The sequence below is a fragment of the Sus scrofa genome, chromosome 3 (assembly GCF_054392235.1).
Source record: "Sus scrofa isolate SSC_HxYL_T2T_F1_AM1 chromosome 3, Sscrofa_HxYL_maternal_Yorkshire_Landrace_v2.0, whole genome shotgun sequence".
Taxonomy (NCBI): Eukaryota; Metazoa; Chordata; class Mammalia; order Artiodactyla; family Suidae; genus Sus; species Sus scrofa.
Window position 1 is genome coordinate 32,203,524 of NC_139385.1, and position 18,489 is coordinate 32,222,012.

Sequence of the window (18,489 nt, forward strand, 5' to 3'; positions counted from 1 at the left end):
CACACCTGCAACATATGAAGGTTCCCAGGCTAGGGGTTGAATCAAAGCTACCGCTGCCAGCCACAGCCACAGCAACTCAGGATCCGAGCTGTGTCTGCGACCTACACCACAGCTCACCGCAACGCCGGATCCTTAGCCCATTGAGTGAAGCCAGGGATCGAGCCTGAAACCTCACGTTTACTACTTGGATTCGTTTCCGCTGCCCCACAATGGGAACTCCGGTCTATTCTTTTTTAGATTCTTTTCCATTATCGATTAGTACAAGATACTGAATAGAGTTCCCTCTGCTATACATACCCACTGGATTTTGAAGCCAGTATGAAAAAAAGAGAATTCAGAGTGTCTCCCCAAAGTGTTTTTATAGTCTTCCAAGTTGAAATGATTATATTTTGGATATGCCGGGTTAAATAAAATCTTAGAATTCATTTCATCCGTTTCTTTGCACTTTTAAAAAATTGGGGCTCCCCCAAAGCTTTGTTACCTAGAATTTTTGGCTCTCCTTTTGTCTTCTCTTAGCGCTGGTATAGATGATTCCTAAGTCCTCACGCCCAGGTCCACACAGAGATGCCTCTGTTTAGCACACGGTCGATTAGAGTGCACTCAAGCACTGGCAGAGGCTCACGATTTTAGCCAGTAAGACGGGTATTTGGGCAAATAACAAGAATGCCAGAAGTTCCCTTCGTGGCTCAGCGGTTAACGAACCTGACTAGGATCCATGAGGATGTGGGTTCCATCCCTGACCTCACTCAGTGGGTTAAGGAGCCAGCATTGCCGTGAGCTGTGGTGTAGTTTGCAGACACGGCTGATATGCTGTGTTGCTGTGGCTGTGATGTAAGCTGGCAGCTATAGCTTCGATTCCACCTCTAGCCTGGGAGCTTCCATATGCCCTAAAAAGCAAAAATAAATAAATAAATAAATAAATAAATAAAAATAAAGAATGCCATGAAAGAACAAATAGTACATATCCTACTAATACAAGAAATCTCATAGTCAGACTTCTTTTTTTTTCTTTTTTATTGGTTTACCATGTTGTGCCAATCCCCGCTCGCTGTACAGCAAAGCATAGTCAAACTCCCAAGCGCAGAGAGTAGAATGTGGTTACCAGGAGGGGCTGGGACCAGGCGGTGTGGGTTTCACCTACGCCAGATGAGTAGGTTCTAGAGCCAGCATCACGTGTAAAATTAACAGTACTGTGCTGGGTACCTAAACATTTGCTAAGAGAGTAGATCTCGTCTTAACACACACAAAAAATGAAACAGAAGGTGGGAGGAAACTTTTGAAGGTGATGGATATGTTTTTTAAAAAAATTTTTTTTATTATAGTTGATCTACATTGTTCTGTCAATTTCTGCTGAAGAGCAAAGTGACCCAGCCATACATACATAGACATTCTTTTTCTCATATTATCTTTTATCATGTTCCATTACATGTAATTGGACATAGTTCCCTGTGCTACACAGCAGGACCACATTGCCTATCCATTCTTTTTTTTTTTGCATTAAAATTTTTTTTATTTTAATTTTTAAAATGATAGTTGAAAAAGGTAATGACATGTTAATGGCATAGACTGTGGTGACATTTTCACGGGTGCATACTTATCCCCAAGCTCATCAAGTTGTGCATATTAAATAGGGACTGCTTTTTGAGCTTTTTGGAGACCTACACACCTGGCTGAGGGCTCATGGGAAGCAAATCCATGCCAGCGCAACTGGGGAAGGTAAATTGGGGTGAAATTACCAAGGCCATGAACTCTCTTTTCTGAACCAGAGCTCTGCGGTTTTCTGCCTTTTCGAAGAATTCCCTGTGGGTGTCTTCCTGCCTCTTCCTCGCCATCTCCCCTGATCCCCTGCCGCAACTCACACCCCCTGGCTGTCTAGGCTCTGAAAATCACCCACATGCTAAAGTCCTCCGAACCCTAATTTCTCTAGCTCCCGTTTCCAAAAACCCCTAAGAAAAGCCCTTCTCCACTACTGGGTGGCAGTCATTCCCAGGCCACCCCGAGAGAGGCTTAAAAAAAGGGAAAAGAATATACATGTATGGACAGCTTTTGGTATGTCAATCATGCCTCAATGCGTTGCTTTAAAAAAGAAGGATGTGGCGTTCCCACTGTGCCTCAGTGGGTTAAGAACCTGGCACAGTATCCGGGAGCATGTGGGTTCGATCCCTGGCCTCGCTCAGTGGATTAAGGATCCGGTGTTGCTGTGTGCTGTGGCTGTCGTGTAGGCCGGCTGCTGCAGCTCTGATTGGACCCCTAGCCTGGGAACTTCCATATGCCACAAGTGCGGCTGTTAAAAAGAAAAAAAAAAGAAGAAGAAAAAGAATGCCATAAGGTCACTGTCAGAATAGAAGGATGATCAAAGATTGGCTGATGAGCCTGGGAGCAGTGAACGCTGCTGGTTGACGGAGAGGGAGAAGCACCCTGTCCGTGACAAGATGTGAATATGATCCTTGAAGATGTGTAATAGTTACCATGTAGTGCCTCTCACCATGGACACGTGCTGTGCTGAGCCTTCTCTGTGTATCGCTCAGGATTCTTCATCACAATCTTTGAGATGGGTGCTGGGATGCAGAAACCCGGGTGTGTGAAATGTGCCTCGAGTCACATGGCTCATTACTAGTGAGTCACGTGGCTCATTAGGAAGTATTCATGTTGGGACTGGACCCGGGCCCGCCAGCCTCAGAGTCCACTTTGCGAAAGTGGAGGCAGTATAGGCTAATGGTTAGAGCCAAACAAACAGGACTAGTAGACTCTGGTCTTCTTCTCTTACTAGTTGTATGACCTTTGGTGAGTTAGTTTCTATTTCCCAGACTCACAGACATGGAGAACAGATCTGTGGTTGCCAAGAGGGAAAGGAAGGGAGTGAGATGGACGGGGAGTTTGGGATTAATAGATGCAAACTATTGCATTTGAAATGGATAAGCAATGAGATGCTACTGTATAGCACAGGGAACTATAGCCAATCACTTGTGATAGAACAAGATAGAAGATAACATGAGAAAATGTATGTATCTGTATGACTGGGTCACTTTGCTGTACAGCAGAAATTGACACAACACTGTAAAACAACTATGTTTTTAAATTTAATTTTATTTTTTGTCTTTCTGCCTTTTCTAGGGCCACTCCCACGGCGTGTGGAGGTTCCCAGGCATAGAGGTCGAATCGGAGCTGTAGCCACCGGCCTACTCCAGAGTCACAGCAATGCGGGATCCGAGGGGGGTCTGCGACCCACACCACACAGCTCACCGCAACACCGGATCTTTAACCCACTAAGCGAGGCCAGGGATCAAACCTGCAACCTCATGGTTCCTAGTCGGATTCGTTACCCACTGAGCCATGACGGGAACTCCAAACAACTACAATTTAATAAAACAAAAATTTTTTACGTTTGTTTCCTCCTCTGTAAAGTGGCGATAACAGTCACTAGCTGATACCTCGTGAAAACGAGATGACGCAGTACATGCAGGGCGTTTAGAACAGTGATGACGGTGATGAAGATGGCTGTGCCCACACACGGCCTCTTGCAGAATCAGTGAGAGGATTTCAAGGAGTAGGGCGCACACGGCCAAGGGCGTCACGAAGCAGACAGAACCATGTTCAAATCTAGGCAATGTTGCCGAGATCTCATAAATTGGCCCTTGTTGGGTCCTGTCCTTCGCGGTGTTCACTGTTATTTCTGATGGGCGTGTAGGTCTCGAGTCCAGACGACCCAGCTCCCCTCTCATCGATATTAAACCCATCGAGTTCGGCGTTCTCAGCGCCAAGAAAGAACCCATCCAGCCCTCGGTGCTCAGGCGGACCTATACCCCGGATGACTATTTCCGGAAGTTCGAGCCCCGCCTCTACTCCCTCGACGCCAACAGTGATGACGTGGACTTCCTGACGGACGCGGAGATCCTGTCCAAGTACCAGCTGGGCATGCTGCACTTCAGCACCCAGTACGACCTGCTGCACAACCAGCTGACGGTGCGCGTGATCGAGGCCAGGGACCTGCCGCCCCCCATCTCCCACGACGGCGCGCGCCAGGACATGGCGCATTCTAACCCCTACGTCAAGATCTGCCTCCTCCCGGACCAGAAGAACTCCAAGCAGACCGGGGTCAAGCGCAAGACCCAGAAGCCCGTGTTCGAGGAGCGCTACACCTTCGAGATCCCCTTCCTGGAGGCGCAGAGGAGGACCCTGCTCCTGACCGTGCTGGACTTTGACAAGTTCTCGCGCCACTGTGTCATTGGCAAGGTGGCTGTGCCTCTGTGTGAGGTCGACCTGGTGAAAGGCGGACACTGGTGGAAGGCGCTGATTCCCAGTTCTCAGGTAAGGGCTGGGTTGGCAGGGCTTCCTCCTGGGAGCTTTGTGAGAAAAATGCTTATTTTTGGAGTTCTCGCGGTGGCAAGGGGATCCTGGGGGTTTCTGCAGCGCCAGGATGCAGGTTCGATCCCCCAGCTGATCCCCGGCGGGGCATGGAGGGTTAAAAGATCTGGCATGGCCGCTGCGGAGGTCACACCTGAAGCTCAGATCTGACCCCTGGCCTGGGAACTCCCAATTTCTGCGGGGTCGGCCAAAAAAGAAAAAAAAAAAAAAAAAAAAAAAAAGAGTTATTTGCATCTCCGTATTTAACTTTTATTTTTTTGCACTTTTCAAACTTTTGATTTTGAAATAATTTTTGACTCACAAAAAGTTGCAAGATGAGGACAGAGTCCTGTGTGTTCTTCATCCAGCGTCCCTGGTGATCAATCTTACGTGGTCTGAGTGTCTTAGCAATACCAGCAAACAGACGTTGGTAACTACAGGGCTTACACAGTTTTCACCAGGTTTTTTTCATGCACCACCCCGTGTGTGTGTGTGTGTGTGTGTGTGTGTGTGTGTAGTTCTATCAAATTTTATCACATGTATACATTCATGTAACCACCACTGCCCTGGGAGCTTTTTGTCACTGATGCTGGGGTATTTACTAAGGAGAATGACTATCCAGGATATGAAGCTATCAGTCATTTTGACTTTAGAAATTGATTGGGGAAAAATAAAATGAGGGCTGAAGACCGGGATGATAGATGGATGTTTTTTAGGCGAACTGTGAGATGAGCTTCCTTTCTTCTTCCAGCCCAGGGAGGTGCAATTTTGGCTGCTTGGGGAGCCCCCCCATGGAGGAGGCTTTCTCTCCAGTGGGCTTTTAGGGTCCCTCCCTTGGGCATTCTGTGGGCTGGAGGACAGCAGTGCACCCACTGTGAGTGGAAAGATGTGTGTGTGTGTTGGGGGGGGGCTTCCCAAGGGAAGGAAAACCCCCACCAGTCTAGAGGCTGGTCTCGACTGTCCACACGCAGGAGGAACAATGATCCTGTGTGATGCAGATGGGATATTCATCAGATACGGCAAGGTGCTTCCAAGGCTGAGCTTTGCCGGCGGAGGATTTAGTGATCCAGTATCACATTCGGGATGCAGGTATTAAACATGAGGACTGGAGGGGGTACCTCACTGTGTGTGTGTGTGTCTTCGAAGCCATCCCTTTCTTAGTATGGATCCCCCAGGAACAAGAAGACCCCGAGGCAGAGCAAGTCAGTTAATAGGGAGGTGACCCTAGAGGCACCGTCGGGAGAGGGTAGGAAAGCCACATAAAGGATGCAGTTACTGAGCCGACCGCCACTGTGGGTGACTGGAGCTGAACCCTGCTGGGGAAACTGGGAATGCGTGTGAGACATGCTTAAGAGCCTTTCCACTGTGAGTGCCCGTGACAGTGGCAGGTAGAGAGACCGTGGACATCCGGAAATGCCAAAAAAGTGCAGGAGCTGGCGGTCACGGCCAGAAGGTGGGCACTATCTTGGCAGTGTCTGCTCTAACCCCAATCCTCCTTCCCATCACACCGTCGGGATACACTGGGTGTTTTCCAGGCATCCTCCTCGACATTGGATTATCACTGAGTTTTCAACTATCCAAAAAAAAAAAAATCATATTGAGGAGTTCCCATTGTGGCTCAGCTTGTTAAGAACCTGACTGGTATCCATGAGGATTCAGGTTTGATCCCTGGCCTCGCTCAGGGAGTTAAGGATGTGACATTGCCGCAACCTATGGTGAAGTTTGCAGATGCAGCTCGGGGCTGGTATTGCTGTGGCTGTGGTGTAGGCTGGCAGCTGCAGCTCTGATTTGATCCCTAGCCTGGGAACCTCCATGTGCTGCTGGTGTGGCCATAAAGAGAGAGAAAAAAAAAATTACATTGAAAGAGGGAGAGCCACCTGACACAACAAGTTCCATATTGCCAGCTGTACCCTCCACGTCGCTGGAAGGCCCTGGACGTTCTCCCCTCCCACCGCAGCCCCTTTAGGTCTTGGCTGAACTATCTCGCCAAGTCTTCCTGGGCATCGGCCCTGGTTTGCTTCTCCTGAAAGCTGAGGCCAAGGCCAGGGCCTGGGTGCAGATCGTTAACTTAGGAGGTGATCCCAGGAAGCAGGTTTGGGGGCTGAGGGGCAGACAGGGAAGGAGGGTGCGTCAAATTCAGGGGTGGTTCTGAAGGGCGCCATCCTGGCCCTGGGTGGGTGTGAACCCTGCCCGGGCTGGACGCTGGCTAGACGGGCGCCCCTAACCTTACAGAAGGGCTAGGACAGAAAAACGAGGGAGCCCAGATGTGCCGCTCTGCTTGAGCCAAGATCTCACCCAGATGGGGCTGTGGGAGCCTCTGTAGTTGATGCCAGAGGAGGTCCCCACCCCACAAACTGCCTGTCCCCTTCTTCTGCATTATTTTTCTCCGTGGCACTTTTTTTTTTTTTTTCCTTTCTCTTTTTAGGGCCGCACCCATGGCACATGGAGGTTCCCAGGCTAGGGGCTGAATGGGAGCTCCAGCTGCCAGCCTACACGGCAGCCACAGTTATCCGGGATCTGAGCCGCATCTGTGACCTACACCGCAGCTCACAGCATTGCCGGATCCTTAACCCACTGAGCGAGGCCAGGGATCAAACCCGTGTCCTCATGGATACTAGTCAGATTCATTTCTGCTGAGCGGAAACCAGAACTCCCCTTTTTTCCTCCCCTCCTTGGTGCTTGTCATCATCTCACAGTCTGTACATTTTATTTTCTGTCCCCCCCCACTAGTGTGGGCCCCCCCTGAGGGCAGTGACTTTTGTCTGTTTTGTTCACTTCTCTGTTGCCTGCTCCTGGAACAGGGGAAGAGCTCAGGGATATTTGCTGAAGGGGTGGAGGAGGGAGGAGGGAAGGGCCCCCAAAGTGAATTTCCTTCTTCCCTCCATTCCTCCTTCCTCCTTCCTCTCTTCCTTCTCACAGAACAAAAGGCTCTGGAGGAATTCCCTGGTGGCACAGCAAGTGTTGTCACTGCAGTGGCTCAGGTCACTGCTGAGGTGCAGGTTCGATCCCTGGCCTGGGAACTTCCGCATACCAGGGCACCACCCCAAAAAAGACAAGAAAAGAAACGCTCATGGACGTTGAAAGAGGAATGGGCTCCTATTGCCCATCTCAAGCTTGCTCTGGAATTTACGCTCTTAAAGTAGGAAGGTTAGCTGGCCATGCTTGGGGGTCCCTAGAAGCCGAGCTCAAGATAGGGGTGTGGGTATGGATTCGTTTCCTAAGGCTGCTGTGACAAAAGACCACAGATTGCATGGCTTACACCTACAGAAATTGGAGTTCCCGTTGTGGTTCAGCGGGTTAAGAACCCAGCACAGTATCTGTGAGGATGCTGGTTTGATCCCTGGCCTTGCTCAGTGGGTTAAGGGTCTGGCATTGCCATGAGCCGCAGCTTTGGTCACACATGTGGCACGGATCCTGCGTTGCTGTGGCTGTGGTGTAGGCCGGCAGCTGCAGCTTCTGGGAACTTCCACATGCCACAGGTGCAGCCCTAAAAAGAAAAACAAAACAAAAACTGCAAAAATTCATTTTTTTTCCCTGGTTGGGAGATTATAAGCCCAAGATCTTGGTGCCGGCGGGGCTGTGCTTCCTCTGAAAGCTGGAGGGGCTCCTTCTTGTCTCTGTAGGTCTCCTGGGCGTTACTTGGCTTATGGCCGCCCACCCTGGTCTCGGCCTCCTTCCTCCTGTGTAACCTGCCCTCCGTGCGTCTTTTCTTTCTTTCTTTTTTTTTTTTTTTTGTCTTTTTGCCATTTCTTGGGCCGCTCCCGCAGCATATGGAGGTTCCCAGGCTAGGGGTTTAATCAGAGCTGCAGCCACTGGCCCATGCCAGAGCCACAGCAACGCGGGATCCGAGCCTCATCTGTGACCTACACCACAGCTCACGGTAACGCCGGATCGTCAAACCACTGAGCAAGGGCAGGGACCGAACCCGCAACCTCATGGTTCCTAGTCGGATTCGTTAACCATTGCGCCACGACGGGAACTCCAGGGAGTCTTTTCTTATAAGGACATCAGTCCTATTGGATCAGGGGCCCGTCCAACCCCAGGGTGACCTCATCTTCAATAATCACATCGGCAATGACCTGATTTCCAAATAAGGTCACATTCCGAGATGCTGGGGCTAGGATGGCAACCTGTCTTTTGGGGACACAATTCAGCCCGAAAGGGGATGCAGAAGAAAACCCCGCGGGGGAGTGTGGGACGCTGTCTAGGTGAAGGGTGACAGCTGCGCCAGGCACGGTCTCAAGTCAGGCTGGTCTGTGGTGGGGAGGGGACTCTGGACCCTGGATCTCACCGCAACATCTCCTCCTTCAGAGCAGGGAGCCAGCCCTGCTTGTCAGTTGTTGGCAGGGAGCAGACTGGGCAATCTGATTCTCAGCCAGGTGGCCATGGGCCCCCCTGAGCCTCTATACCCTAGAATGGTGGTTCCAAGCAGGGACACTTCTGTCTCCAGGACATTTGGCAGTGCTGGGAGCCATTGGGGTCTGGTGGACAGGAGAGTGTTGCTGGCATCTGTCGGCTAGAGACCAGAGATGCTTCTAAATGTGCCACGATGCACAGGGCAGGCCTCCAGCACAGCACGATCCAGCCCCAAATGTCCAAAGTGCCACGGGTAAGAAAAGCCTGCTGTGGGTGAAGGGGAGGGGGCTGGAGGATGGGGGCAGGGGAGCTGGGATGGTCCCTGTGCAGGGAGGAGGGGTTTTCAGGGAGAGACAGTTGTCAGAGTTGGGGGAGGGCCAAGAGGCTAGGATGTGATCTCCGGGCAGCTGCTTCGCTTTTCGTTCCAAATGTGGGAAAAGAAATACCGGTTTTGAACAAAAATCCACATCAAGCAAAACAGGCCTGCACTACAGACAGAAAAGAAAACCCCTATGCAGGGTGCCCGGGGCCAATAGAAGGCTGTCCTGAAAGATTTCCACTGGAGGCTGGTGTCTGCCTTCACCAAAGCCCTGGGTAAGTCACGTGGCCCGGGAGGGGGGAAGGTGCAGTTGTGTGGCATTCAGGAAATGAGCAGCTAATGGAGCTGCTTCAGATTTTGAGGTCTCATTGATCGTTGGGCCAAAAGATAGTGGAAATGAGGACACAGAAATAGGAGCATGTGGAGTGACTGACATGGTCAAAAGTTACACCGGGAGTTCTTGTGGCTCAGCGGTAACGAACCCGACCAGGATCCATGAGGAGGAGGGTTCCATCCCTGGCCTCGGATCAGTGGGTGAGGGCTCTGGTGTTGCCACGAGCTGTGGTGTAGGTCGCAGACGCGGCTCAGGTCCATTGTTGGTGTGACTGTGGTGTAGACTGGCAGCTCTAGCTCCCATTTGACCCCTGGCCTGGGAACTTCCCTATGCCTCAGGGACGGCCCTAGAAAGCTAAATAAATAAATAAATAAATACATACAAACATAAATAAAGAAAGAAAACGGGCAACATGGAGTTCCCACGATGGCGCAATGGGATGGGTGTCATCTCTGCAGCACTACGATGCAGGTTCCATCCCTGGCCCGGCCTGGCAGGTTAAAGGATCCTGTGTTGCCGCAGCTGCACCATAGGTCTTAACTGCAGCTCAGAGCCGATCCCTGGCCCGGGAATTCCATATGCCCTGGGGTGGCCAAAAAAGGAAAAAAAAAAGGGGGCAATAGTTTTGAACAGATGCTTCACAGAATATGCACGCAAATGGTCTATAAGCACATGGAAAGTGGTCGATAATCCCTCAGAGGAACAGGCTAAAACCTGAGCAAGATACTACTTCACTGCTCCCACCTACCAGGATATCTAAAATTACAAAGACTGGAGTTCCCATCGTGGCTCAGCGGAAGTAGATCTGAAATTGGACCCAGGTTCAATCCCTGACCTTGCTCAGTGGGTTAAGGATCCAGTGTTGCCACGAGTCGTGATGTAGTTTACAAATGCGGCTTGGATCCAGTGTGGTTGTGGCTGTGGTGTAGGCTGGCAGCTGTAGCTCCGATTCGACCCCTAGCCTGGGAACTTCCATGTGCCTTGGGTGTGGCCCTAAAAAGACCAAAAAAAAAAAAAGATCAATCAATATGTGATAAAGCAAATACAGCCTATTTTTAAAATATTAGTTGTAGAATTATTAACTTCATTTTAGGATCTTGACGTATTTAAAGGGATTCACGGTACAATTATTTCAGCTTCTGTATTTGATAATGGTCACAAGAAAGTATTGGGAAATGGAGTTCCCGTCGTGGCGCAGCGGAAACAAATCCGACGAGGAACCACGAGGTTGTGGGTTCAATCCCTGGCCTCACTCAATGGGTTAAGGATCCGGCATTGCTGTGAGCTGTGGTATAGGTTGCAGACACGGCTCGGATCCAGTGTTGCTGTGGCTGTGGTGTAGGCCGGCAGCTGCAGCTCGGATTGGACCCCTAGCCTGGGAACTTCCATATGCCACAGGTGGGGCCCTAAAAAGCCAAAATAAATAAGTAAATAGAAAATGTTGGGGAACACACGGCGTAATATGCTGCTGGCCCCCAGTGGGGAGGTGGTGCTGTGGGTGGAGTGAACAAGTGGCCCGCGTGGGAAATAATTAGAAGGCAGAGTCTTTGATGCCCAGAACCAGCCCTGAGACTTTACACTCCAGCCTCAGGGATGCTGGAAATGAGGGCTCTCAAACAGAGGGGGGATTCCTGTGTGATGCCGTTGTCTTGCTTCACATGCATCGCATCCGCCGAGAGCCGTGACCTTGGCCTTCCCAGACCTCAGCCTCACAGATTCCAGTTTCCTGGGTCTGGGGTGAACCTGGGCTTGAGTGAAAGTGCAGGGCCTTCTGCTGCGGGGGGGAACCGTGGACGTCATTCTGGGAAGCACTTGGATGGCCCGTGGCAGGTAGAAAGCGTTTGGCGGTTGGAGCCGGACAGATGGGCCTGCAGTGCCGTCTGACTGCTCGGCTGCTGTGATGGCCTAAGGAGCTGGCCTGGCTGCCTCGAGAGCCCAGTAGAAGCTGCCATTAGGATTATGTTTTATGGAGCCGTCGGGGAAGGAGCAGACTCAGGATAAAGTGCTTGGGTGATAATTCTGAGGCTTTTATTACCAAGCCAGATTGCCTGCGGAGGGAGAATGTTTGATTTGAGTCCAGAAGAAGAAAAATGTGCTTAGTCAAAAGTGATATTTGCACACCCGGTTGCTGGATATTTCTGTTTCTGAAAACTGCTTTCATGGGAGATTTGCTTTGTCCAAAGGAACGCCTTTTAGACCTGTGGGCCCTGTGGCTTAGGAAGTGAAGTCTGTATGTTTTGCCTTTGCCGCCTAAGATTCAGAGGTCGGAGTTCCCATCGTGGCTCAGTGGTTAACGAATCCGACTAGGAACCATGGGGTTGTGGGTTTGATCCCCGGCCTTGCTCAGTGGGTTGAGGATCCGGCGTTGCTGTGAGCTGTGGTGTAGGTTGCAGATGCCACTCGGATCCCGCGTTGCTATGGCTCTGGCGTAGGCCAGTGGCTACAGCTCTGATTAGACCCCTAGCCTGGGAACCTCTATATGCCATGGGTGTGGCCCTAGAAAAAGGCAAAAATAAAAAAATAAAAAAAATTCAGAGGTGTTAGAGATCAGTGTGTTCTGCGTGTTTCCCACGTGCCAGACCCTGGGCTTGGCATGATATTTACGTTACCCCCACCAGATGGAGAGCCTGGCACCTGCACTTTACAGATGGGGACTCTGAGCCTCAGGGGGTCTAAGGAACTTAGCCAGAGTGGCACAGCCGGAGTAGAGACTTGAACTTGGGACTGACTCCAAACACACCTCCAAAACTGCTAAGAAGTAATCTATTAAGGGATTTCCCCTTGTGGCTCAGCAGGTTAAGAACCCAACTAGTATCTATGAGGATGCAGGTTCGATCCCTAGCCCTGCTCAGTGGGTTAAGGAACCATTGTTGCTGTGAGCTGCAGTGTAGATCGAAGATGAGGCTCGGATCTGGCCTTGCTATGGCTGTAGTTTAGGCCTGCAGTGCTGATTCGATCCCTAGCCTGGGAACTTCCATGTGCTGTGGGGTGCATCCCTTAAAAAAAAAAACTATAAAGGTGAAAGTCCTAGCTAAGGACTTTGTAATTGACTTAGCCCACGTAACTTACTTGCTCCGGTGTTGCCACAGCCTCGCCACACTCGACCTTGCCATGGCGAGGGCTCTGGGGCACAGGCTCTTCCTCCGTCTGTCTTCCCTCTCATTCTCCTTTCCTTGGGGCAGGAGGCGCAAAGCAGATAGCAAGACCCCTGGCCTTTCAAACAGATGTCCACGGAGACAGGTGTCAACCTGCCCTCTGTACACTGGCACCAGTTCAGTCTCAGAGACAGAATTTGGGGTGAAGCAGAAAGAAAAGCTTTATTGCTTTGCCAGGCAAAGAAAGGCTTTATTGCTTTGCCAGGCAAACTGTGCCCTCTCTTAAGAGAAGACAGGAAGGGGTTTTATAGGTTTAGCTTCAAAAAACAGATCTATTGATAAGGATGAGGTTCCTGCATCCTTCTCCTGCCGTAGATCATTTCAAAGTCATCAAGGCCAGAGTCCCATGGTTTCTGATGGTCTTTGGGGTGATCATACCTTGCCCTTCCCTTGGCAGTGAAGAAGGCTCCCAGACAGAAGGGGTTAGGGAGTGTTTCATAGGAAAAGAAACGACCAGATGCGACATCCCTCTAACTAGAAAGTAACCATTAGTAATGAAGAGCAGTTAGGCAAGGAAGAAGCACCTCTGAAAAGCCAGTCGGAGTCAGAGGGTGGGCCGAGGCGGGGTATAGCATCATGGAGACTGTTGAACTCGTTTTTAGCTGTAATAATATTTCCTAATCGTGAAGTTTTGTGTCAGCTTTTTGAGACTGAAGGGAGGCCTGGGAGGCTAAAGGAAAAGCCTCTTACTTCAAAACACAAGGACTCAGGGGCGTGTACACGGTTTCAGCATCTGATCTTTGCAAGTGACCCTCTTATCAGGCATCTCTCCCGGTTTTGAGTGGGTGGGTGGGGACAATTCCCAGCTCCTGCCCACTGGCCCAGCACCTCCCCTTCTGCTTATGGAGGCAGCAAACAGGGATGGTTTTGGAAACTGCCGGATCTGAGAGTTCCCGTTGTGGCTCAAGAGAAACGAATCTGACTAGTATCCATGAGGATGCAGGTTTGATCCCTGGCCTCACTCAGTGGGTTAAGGATCCACTGGTTGAAAGATGGGTGAGAACAGAGGTGGCATGAGGCGTCCAGCTGTGTCTGAGGGCAGGAGGTGGTCTCGGGGTCAAGGATGTTCAGTTGTTGAGGGGCCTCCAGGTTGGAGGAGCTGGTGGGCATGGCTCGAGGTGGAGATGCGTGCTTCATGTCGGGAAGTGTGTGTCGTGGATGACCGTGGAGCATCCTTGTAGCAATTTCCTAGGGACTCAACTAAAGTTAAAATTCCTAAGTGATTTTATCTGATGCCATTGCCTGAAACCCCTGCGTCATCAGTAATTCTGGGGCCCTGGTTTAAAATACAGGGAGTTCTGGAGTTCCCATTGTGGTCCAGCACTAATGAACCTGACGAGTATCCATGAGGATGTGGGTTCAATCCCCGGCCTTGCTCCGTAGGTTAAGGATCCTGCATTGCCGTGAGCTGTGGCATAGGCTGGCAGCTGCAGCTTCAATTTGGCCCCTAAAGTGGGAACTTCCATGTGCCAAGGATGTGGCCCTAAAAAGACGACAAAAAAAAACCCAAACAAACCCAAAAAACCAACAAACCCTAAAACACAAAATTGCGAGGCCCCTCCTCTGAAGAATCTGATCAAGTAGGTTCAGGGTGATGCCATGAAATCTGTGTTTTATAAGCATCCCCAGTGATGCTTCTGATGAGGGCGGCTTTGGAAACACTGAACTTTACAAGCGGGCCGACACCTTACACGTAGCACATTCAAGACTGAACTGTTGATATCTGCCCACATTGCTCCTCCATGCAGGCTCTCTGTATCCATCAGTGGTACCACCATTTACCCCTAAACCTAGGAGTCTTATTCTGCCCCATCTACCAGCCCCTTTCAACCTCCTCCACTCCTAGTCCTGGTCCAAGCCACTGTCACCTCTTACCTGGGTTATCAGAACTCAGCTTGTGGGTCTCCCCGCTTCCTCCCTCTGCCTCCCTCTATATTCTCAACACAGCAGCCCGGGGGATCCAGTAAAACAAATGTCAGCGCAGGTCTTTCTCCTGCTTCCAACTTTCCAGTGGTTTCCCATTTCATTCAAGATAAAAATCTAAACAAGACCCAACCCCTCTCCCTCCAACTGTTTTGCCCTGTTGGTGGCCGCCCTCACTCTGCTCCAGCCATACCAGCTTCCTTGGGTTTCTCAAGCACACCAAGAGCCTGATCCTGCCCCAGGGCCTTTGCACTGTCTGTAATGCTCCCTCCAGATCCCTGCGTGGTTCCCTCCTGTCCTCATTCAGGTCTGGCCTCAGTGTCACCATCTCAGAGAGGCTTTCCCTGACTTTTGTCTTTAAGAGCAGCCTCTTCACTTTCTCTCCCATAAGGCAGCCTTAGTTTCCTTCATAGTACTTAACTAGCAGATATTACAAATTTATTTATTCATTTATTTATTTTGTTTTGTGTTTTCTTTTTAGGGCCACACCAATGGCATATGGAGGTTACCCGGCCAGGGGTCTAATCGGAGCTGTAGCCGCCGGCCTCCACCACAGCCATGGCAATGTCAGATCCAAGCCTTGTCTGTGACCTGCACCGCAGCTCAGATCCTTAACCCACTGAGCAAGGCCAGGGATCGAACCTGCAACCTCATGGTTCCTAGTCGGATTCGTTTCCCCTGTGCCACGATGGGAACGCCCACACATTTATTTGGTTTTGAATGGCCACACCTGTGGCATGTGGACACTCTTGGGCCAAGGGTTGCATCGAAGCCACAGCTGCAACCTACACGACAGCTCTGACACCGCCAGATCCTTTAACCCACTCTGCCAGGCAGGGGATCAAACCCACATCTCTGCAGTGACCCGAGCAGCTACCGTCAGGTTCTTAACCCACTGTGCCACGGTGGGAGCTCCACACATTGATTTCTTTATTATGTCTTTCTTCCACGACAACGTGAAGATCAAGAGGATGGGGATTTTTTTCTGTCTTGTTCACTGCTGGTTCTCCGGTCCCTGGTGCATAATAGATGCTCAATAAAAATATTTATGGAAGAACGAAAGGAAAGGAGAACGAAGAGTCTCAGGCAGGACTGGAACTTGAGAGGAATCAGCATGTTTGAGACACACAGAAAATGTGATCACTGAAACCCTAAGCATCAGCAGCATGTACCAAAAACGCCGTATAGGAGTTCCCGCTGTGGCGCAGCGGAAACGAATCCAACTAGCAGCCGTGAGGATGGGGGTTGCATTCTGGGGAAATAGAAGTTGCAGGGGAGGGAAGGGAGACAAGAACCCTGTCCCGCGTGGCAGGGGAAGAAGCGCACAGAAGTGGTCTCCACTGGGGCTTGGGGACGGTGACTGTTATGTCTCCTGGTTTCCCCAGGAGGAAAGGAGGTGAGCTCAGAGGGGCTCAGTAACATGTCCAAGGCCACACAGGAAGCGGTGGAGGTGGCGTTGGAGATGAGCCCTGGCTCACGCCTGCCTGGCCCACCGCTGTACCCATTTCCTGTGGCTGCTGTAACAAATGACAATGAATCAGGAGGCTTAAAACTACTTAACACTATAGTCGGGAGGCTGGAAGTCCAAAGTCAAGGTGCTGGCAGCTTGGGTTCCTTCTGAAGGCCTTGAGGGAGCTTTGGTTCCTTGATTTTTCTGAGGGACACAGTTTAACACATAACAACCACAATACCTCCAAATCTGAGGGCAGGAAAGAGTGTAGGGCACGAACAGAGAAGGGACAGTCCCACCCCGGAGACATGACAGAACAAGAAAAGTAAAATAGCCTCATAAAGAGATTACAGAGTTATGGGAGGTGCAGAGAAGTGAACAATTGCAGCATGAATGGAAGAGGGAGTCAGAAGGAGAAACAGCTTCCACCGGAGGAGGAAGGGGGTCCGTGCTCCCCCTGTGGCTCAGCAGGTTAAGGACCCAACATAGTCTCTGTGAAGATGTGCGTTTGATCCCTGGCCTCACTCAGTGGGCTAGGGAACCAGCATTGCCACACACTGCTGCGTAGGTCACAGGTTCGTCTTGGATCTGGTGCTGCCAAGGCTGTGGCATAAGCTCCAGCTATAGCTCCAATTAGACCCCTGGCCCAGAGCCTTCCATATGCCACAGGTGTGGCTGTAAAAAGAAAAAAGAAGAGGAGGGAGGTGCAGCCAGAAAGATCTTTTAAAAATGCACATCTAGGAGTTCCCGTGGTGGCTCAGCAGAAACGAATCCGACTAGCATTTATGAGGACGTGGGTTCGATCCCTGGCCTCGATCAGTGGGTTAGGGATCTGAGGTTGCCGTGAGCTGTGGTGTAGGTCACAGACCTTGCTAGGATCTGGCGTAGCTGTGACTGTGACATAGGCCATGGACCACAGCTCAGATTCTACCCCTAGCCTGGGAACCTCCATATGCCATGGGTATGGCCCTAAAAACCAAAAAAAAAAAAAAGTACATCTAATTAGGTAACTCTCCGTCTAAAACCTTCTGTGGCTCCCTATTCCTCAGGATACATCCAAACTCCTTACCTGGCAGCAAGGCATGAGCTGAGCTGTTTTCCCCCCTCAGCCTTAGCACTGCACCCTGCCCTGCTCCCGCCTCTTGCCTTTTGCCCATTTTGGCCTTTTCCACTGGTCAGTGTGCCTGCTTCTTGGCCCTCTAACTCCTGTTCTGACTTCTGCAGGGGAAGGGGGGGTCTTAGGAAGATCAGTTCCCCCAGCGCCCTGGCATTCTTCGCAGCACACGCCGCCGTGTTAATTCAATGATCCCATGATGAATTAGTTCTGCATAATAATTAATTAAATAACGTTTACCATCAGGAACTGCATTACAACGACCTTGACCGTGTTGCTCACAGCTGGGTCCTTTGTGTCCAGCACGGTTGCCTAGTCAATAGATAATTATTGAGCACCTACTGTATGCTAGTCCTATTCCCAAATATCTGTTGACGGGGGTTGGGTAAATGTTGGTCTAATTAGGTGATGAAGGCACAGAGAAACAGGGGTGGGGTGTTCTCTCTGCAGAAGAGGGATGAGCAGATGGAAGCAGGGGCTGGGGGCTGGACCCTGCGGACCTGAATCCCTCCCTTAGCTGGCAGGGCTTCTCCCAGCCACTTCCCTGTAAGTGTCCTAGCCCATTCCTGGTGGCAGCGGCGGCAGCTGCTGCTTCTGCTTGAGGGGGACTCGCCCCAGCTGTCCACTGTTTTTTTTCATTTTGCATCCTGGGTAGCTGGAGACAAGGCCTCATGCGTGCCATTCAGTTTGGGGTTGATAGTGTTGCATGTTCTCGAGCAGTTTCTGCTGGAACAGCTGTCTCTGCTACAAGATGCTCGCTGGGGGCCCAATTTAGAATAGAGTCAACATCTTTCCCTCTTGCAAGATGCTTGAGTGGATCTGAAGTGGGTGGATCTCATTTCGATGGCCATTGAGCCCTGGACATGGACTCTCAGACATCAAAAGACTGAATCTTTCTCCCATCATCTTCCCTGCAAGGTTTGGCTTCTTACGTAGGATATAAACAATCGTTTCTCTTGGCCACCATTCCGACAGGGTCTGTCCTGTCCCTGGGGCGGTGGACAGAGGTAACATAAAACCATTACCCTCAAAGAGCTCACGGCCTCATGGGGGCAGAGAGAGAGGAGAAAAGAGGGTCCCTGCCTCCAAAAGGAAGACAAAGCCTTACCTCGCCCCGCCCACCAAAACCAAGTCCAGGTGGTCCCAAGACTTCCTCTTGAAAAGCCAGACTTTCCATTTTAGGAGGAAAAAGAGGAGACTCTCCTTCTGACCTTAGTATAGCAAAGCATTTTTGAAAAAGTCGTAAAGTATGAACCATAGAGGAAGACAATGAATGCCTTCTACTACTTTAAAATTAGGAACTGGGCGTTCCTGTCCTGGCTCAGGGGCTAACGAACCTGACTAGCATCCATGAGGACACAGGTTCGATCCCTGGCCTTGCTCAGTGGGTTAAGGATCTGGCATTGCCACGAGCTGTGCTGTAGGTGGAAGATGCGGCTCGGATCTGGTGTGGCTGTGGCTGTGGCATAGGCCGGCGGCTACATCTCCGACTCG

General features: G+C 50.7%; 1 protein-coding gene across 5 annotated transcripts in view; it reads left to right on the forward strand.

Moving 5' to 3' along the window:
• The window catches only part of SYT17 (synaptotagmin 17), a 77,883-nt gene that overhangs the window by 14,367 nt on the left and 45,027 nt on the right, over window positions 1-18,489 (forward strand). For all 5 annotated transcript variants that reach the window (XM_085017448.1, XM_003124573.6, XM_085017449.1 and 2 more), the window contains one exon: window positions 3,689-4,308. In XM_085017448.1, the coding sequence (XP_084873574.1) occupies window positions 3,916-4,308 (393 nt within the window). In that variant the 5' untranslated portion in view covers window positions 3,689-3,915. The remainder of the gene's footprint in view (window positions 1-3,688; window positions 4,309-18,489) is intronic.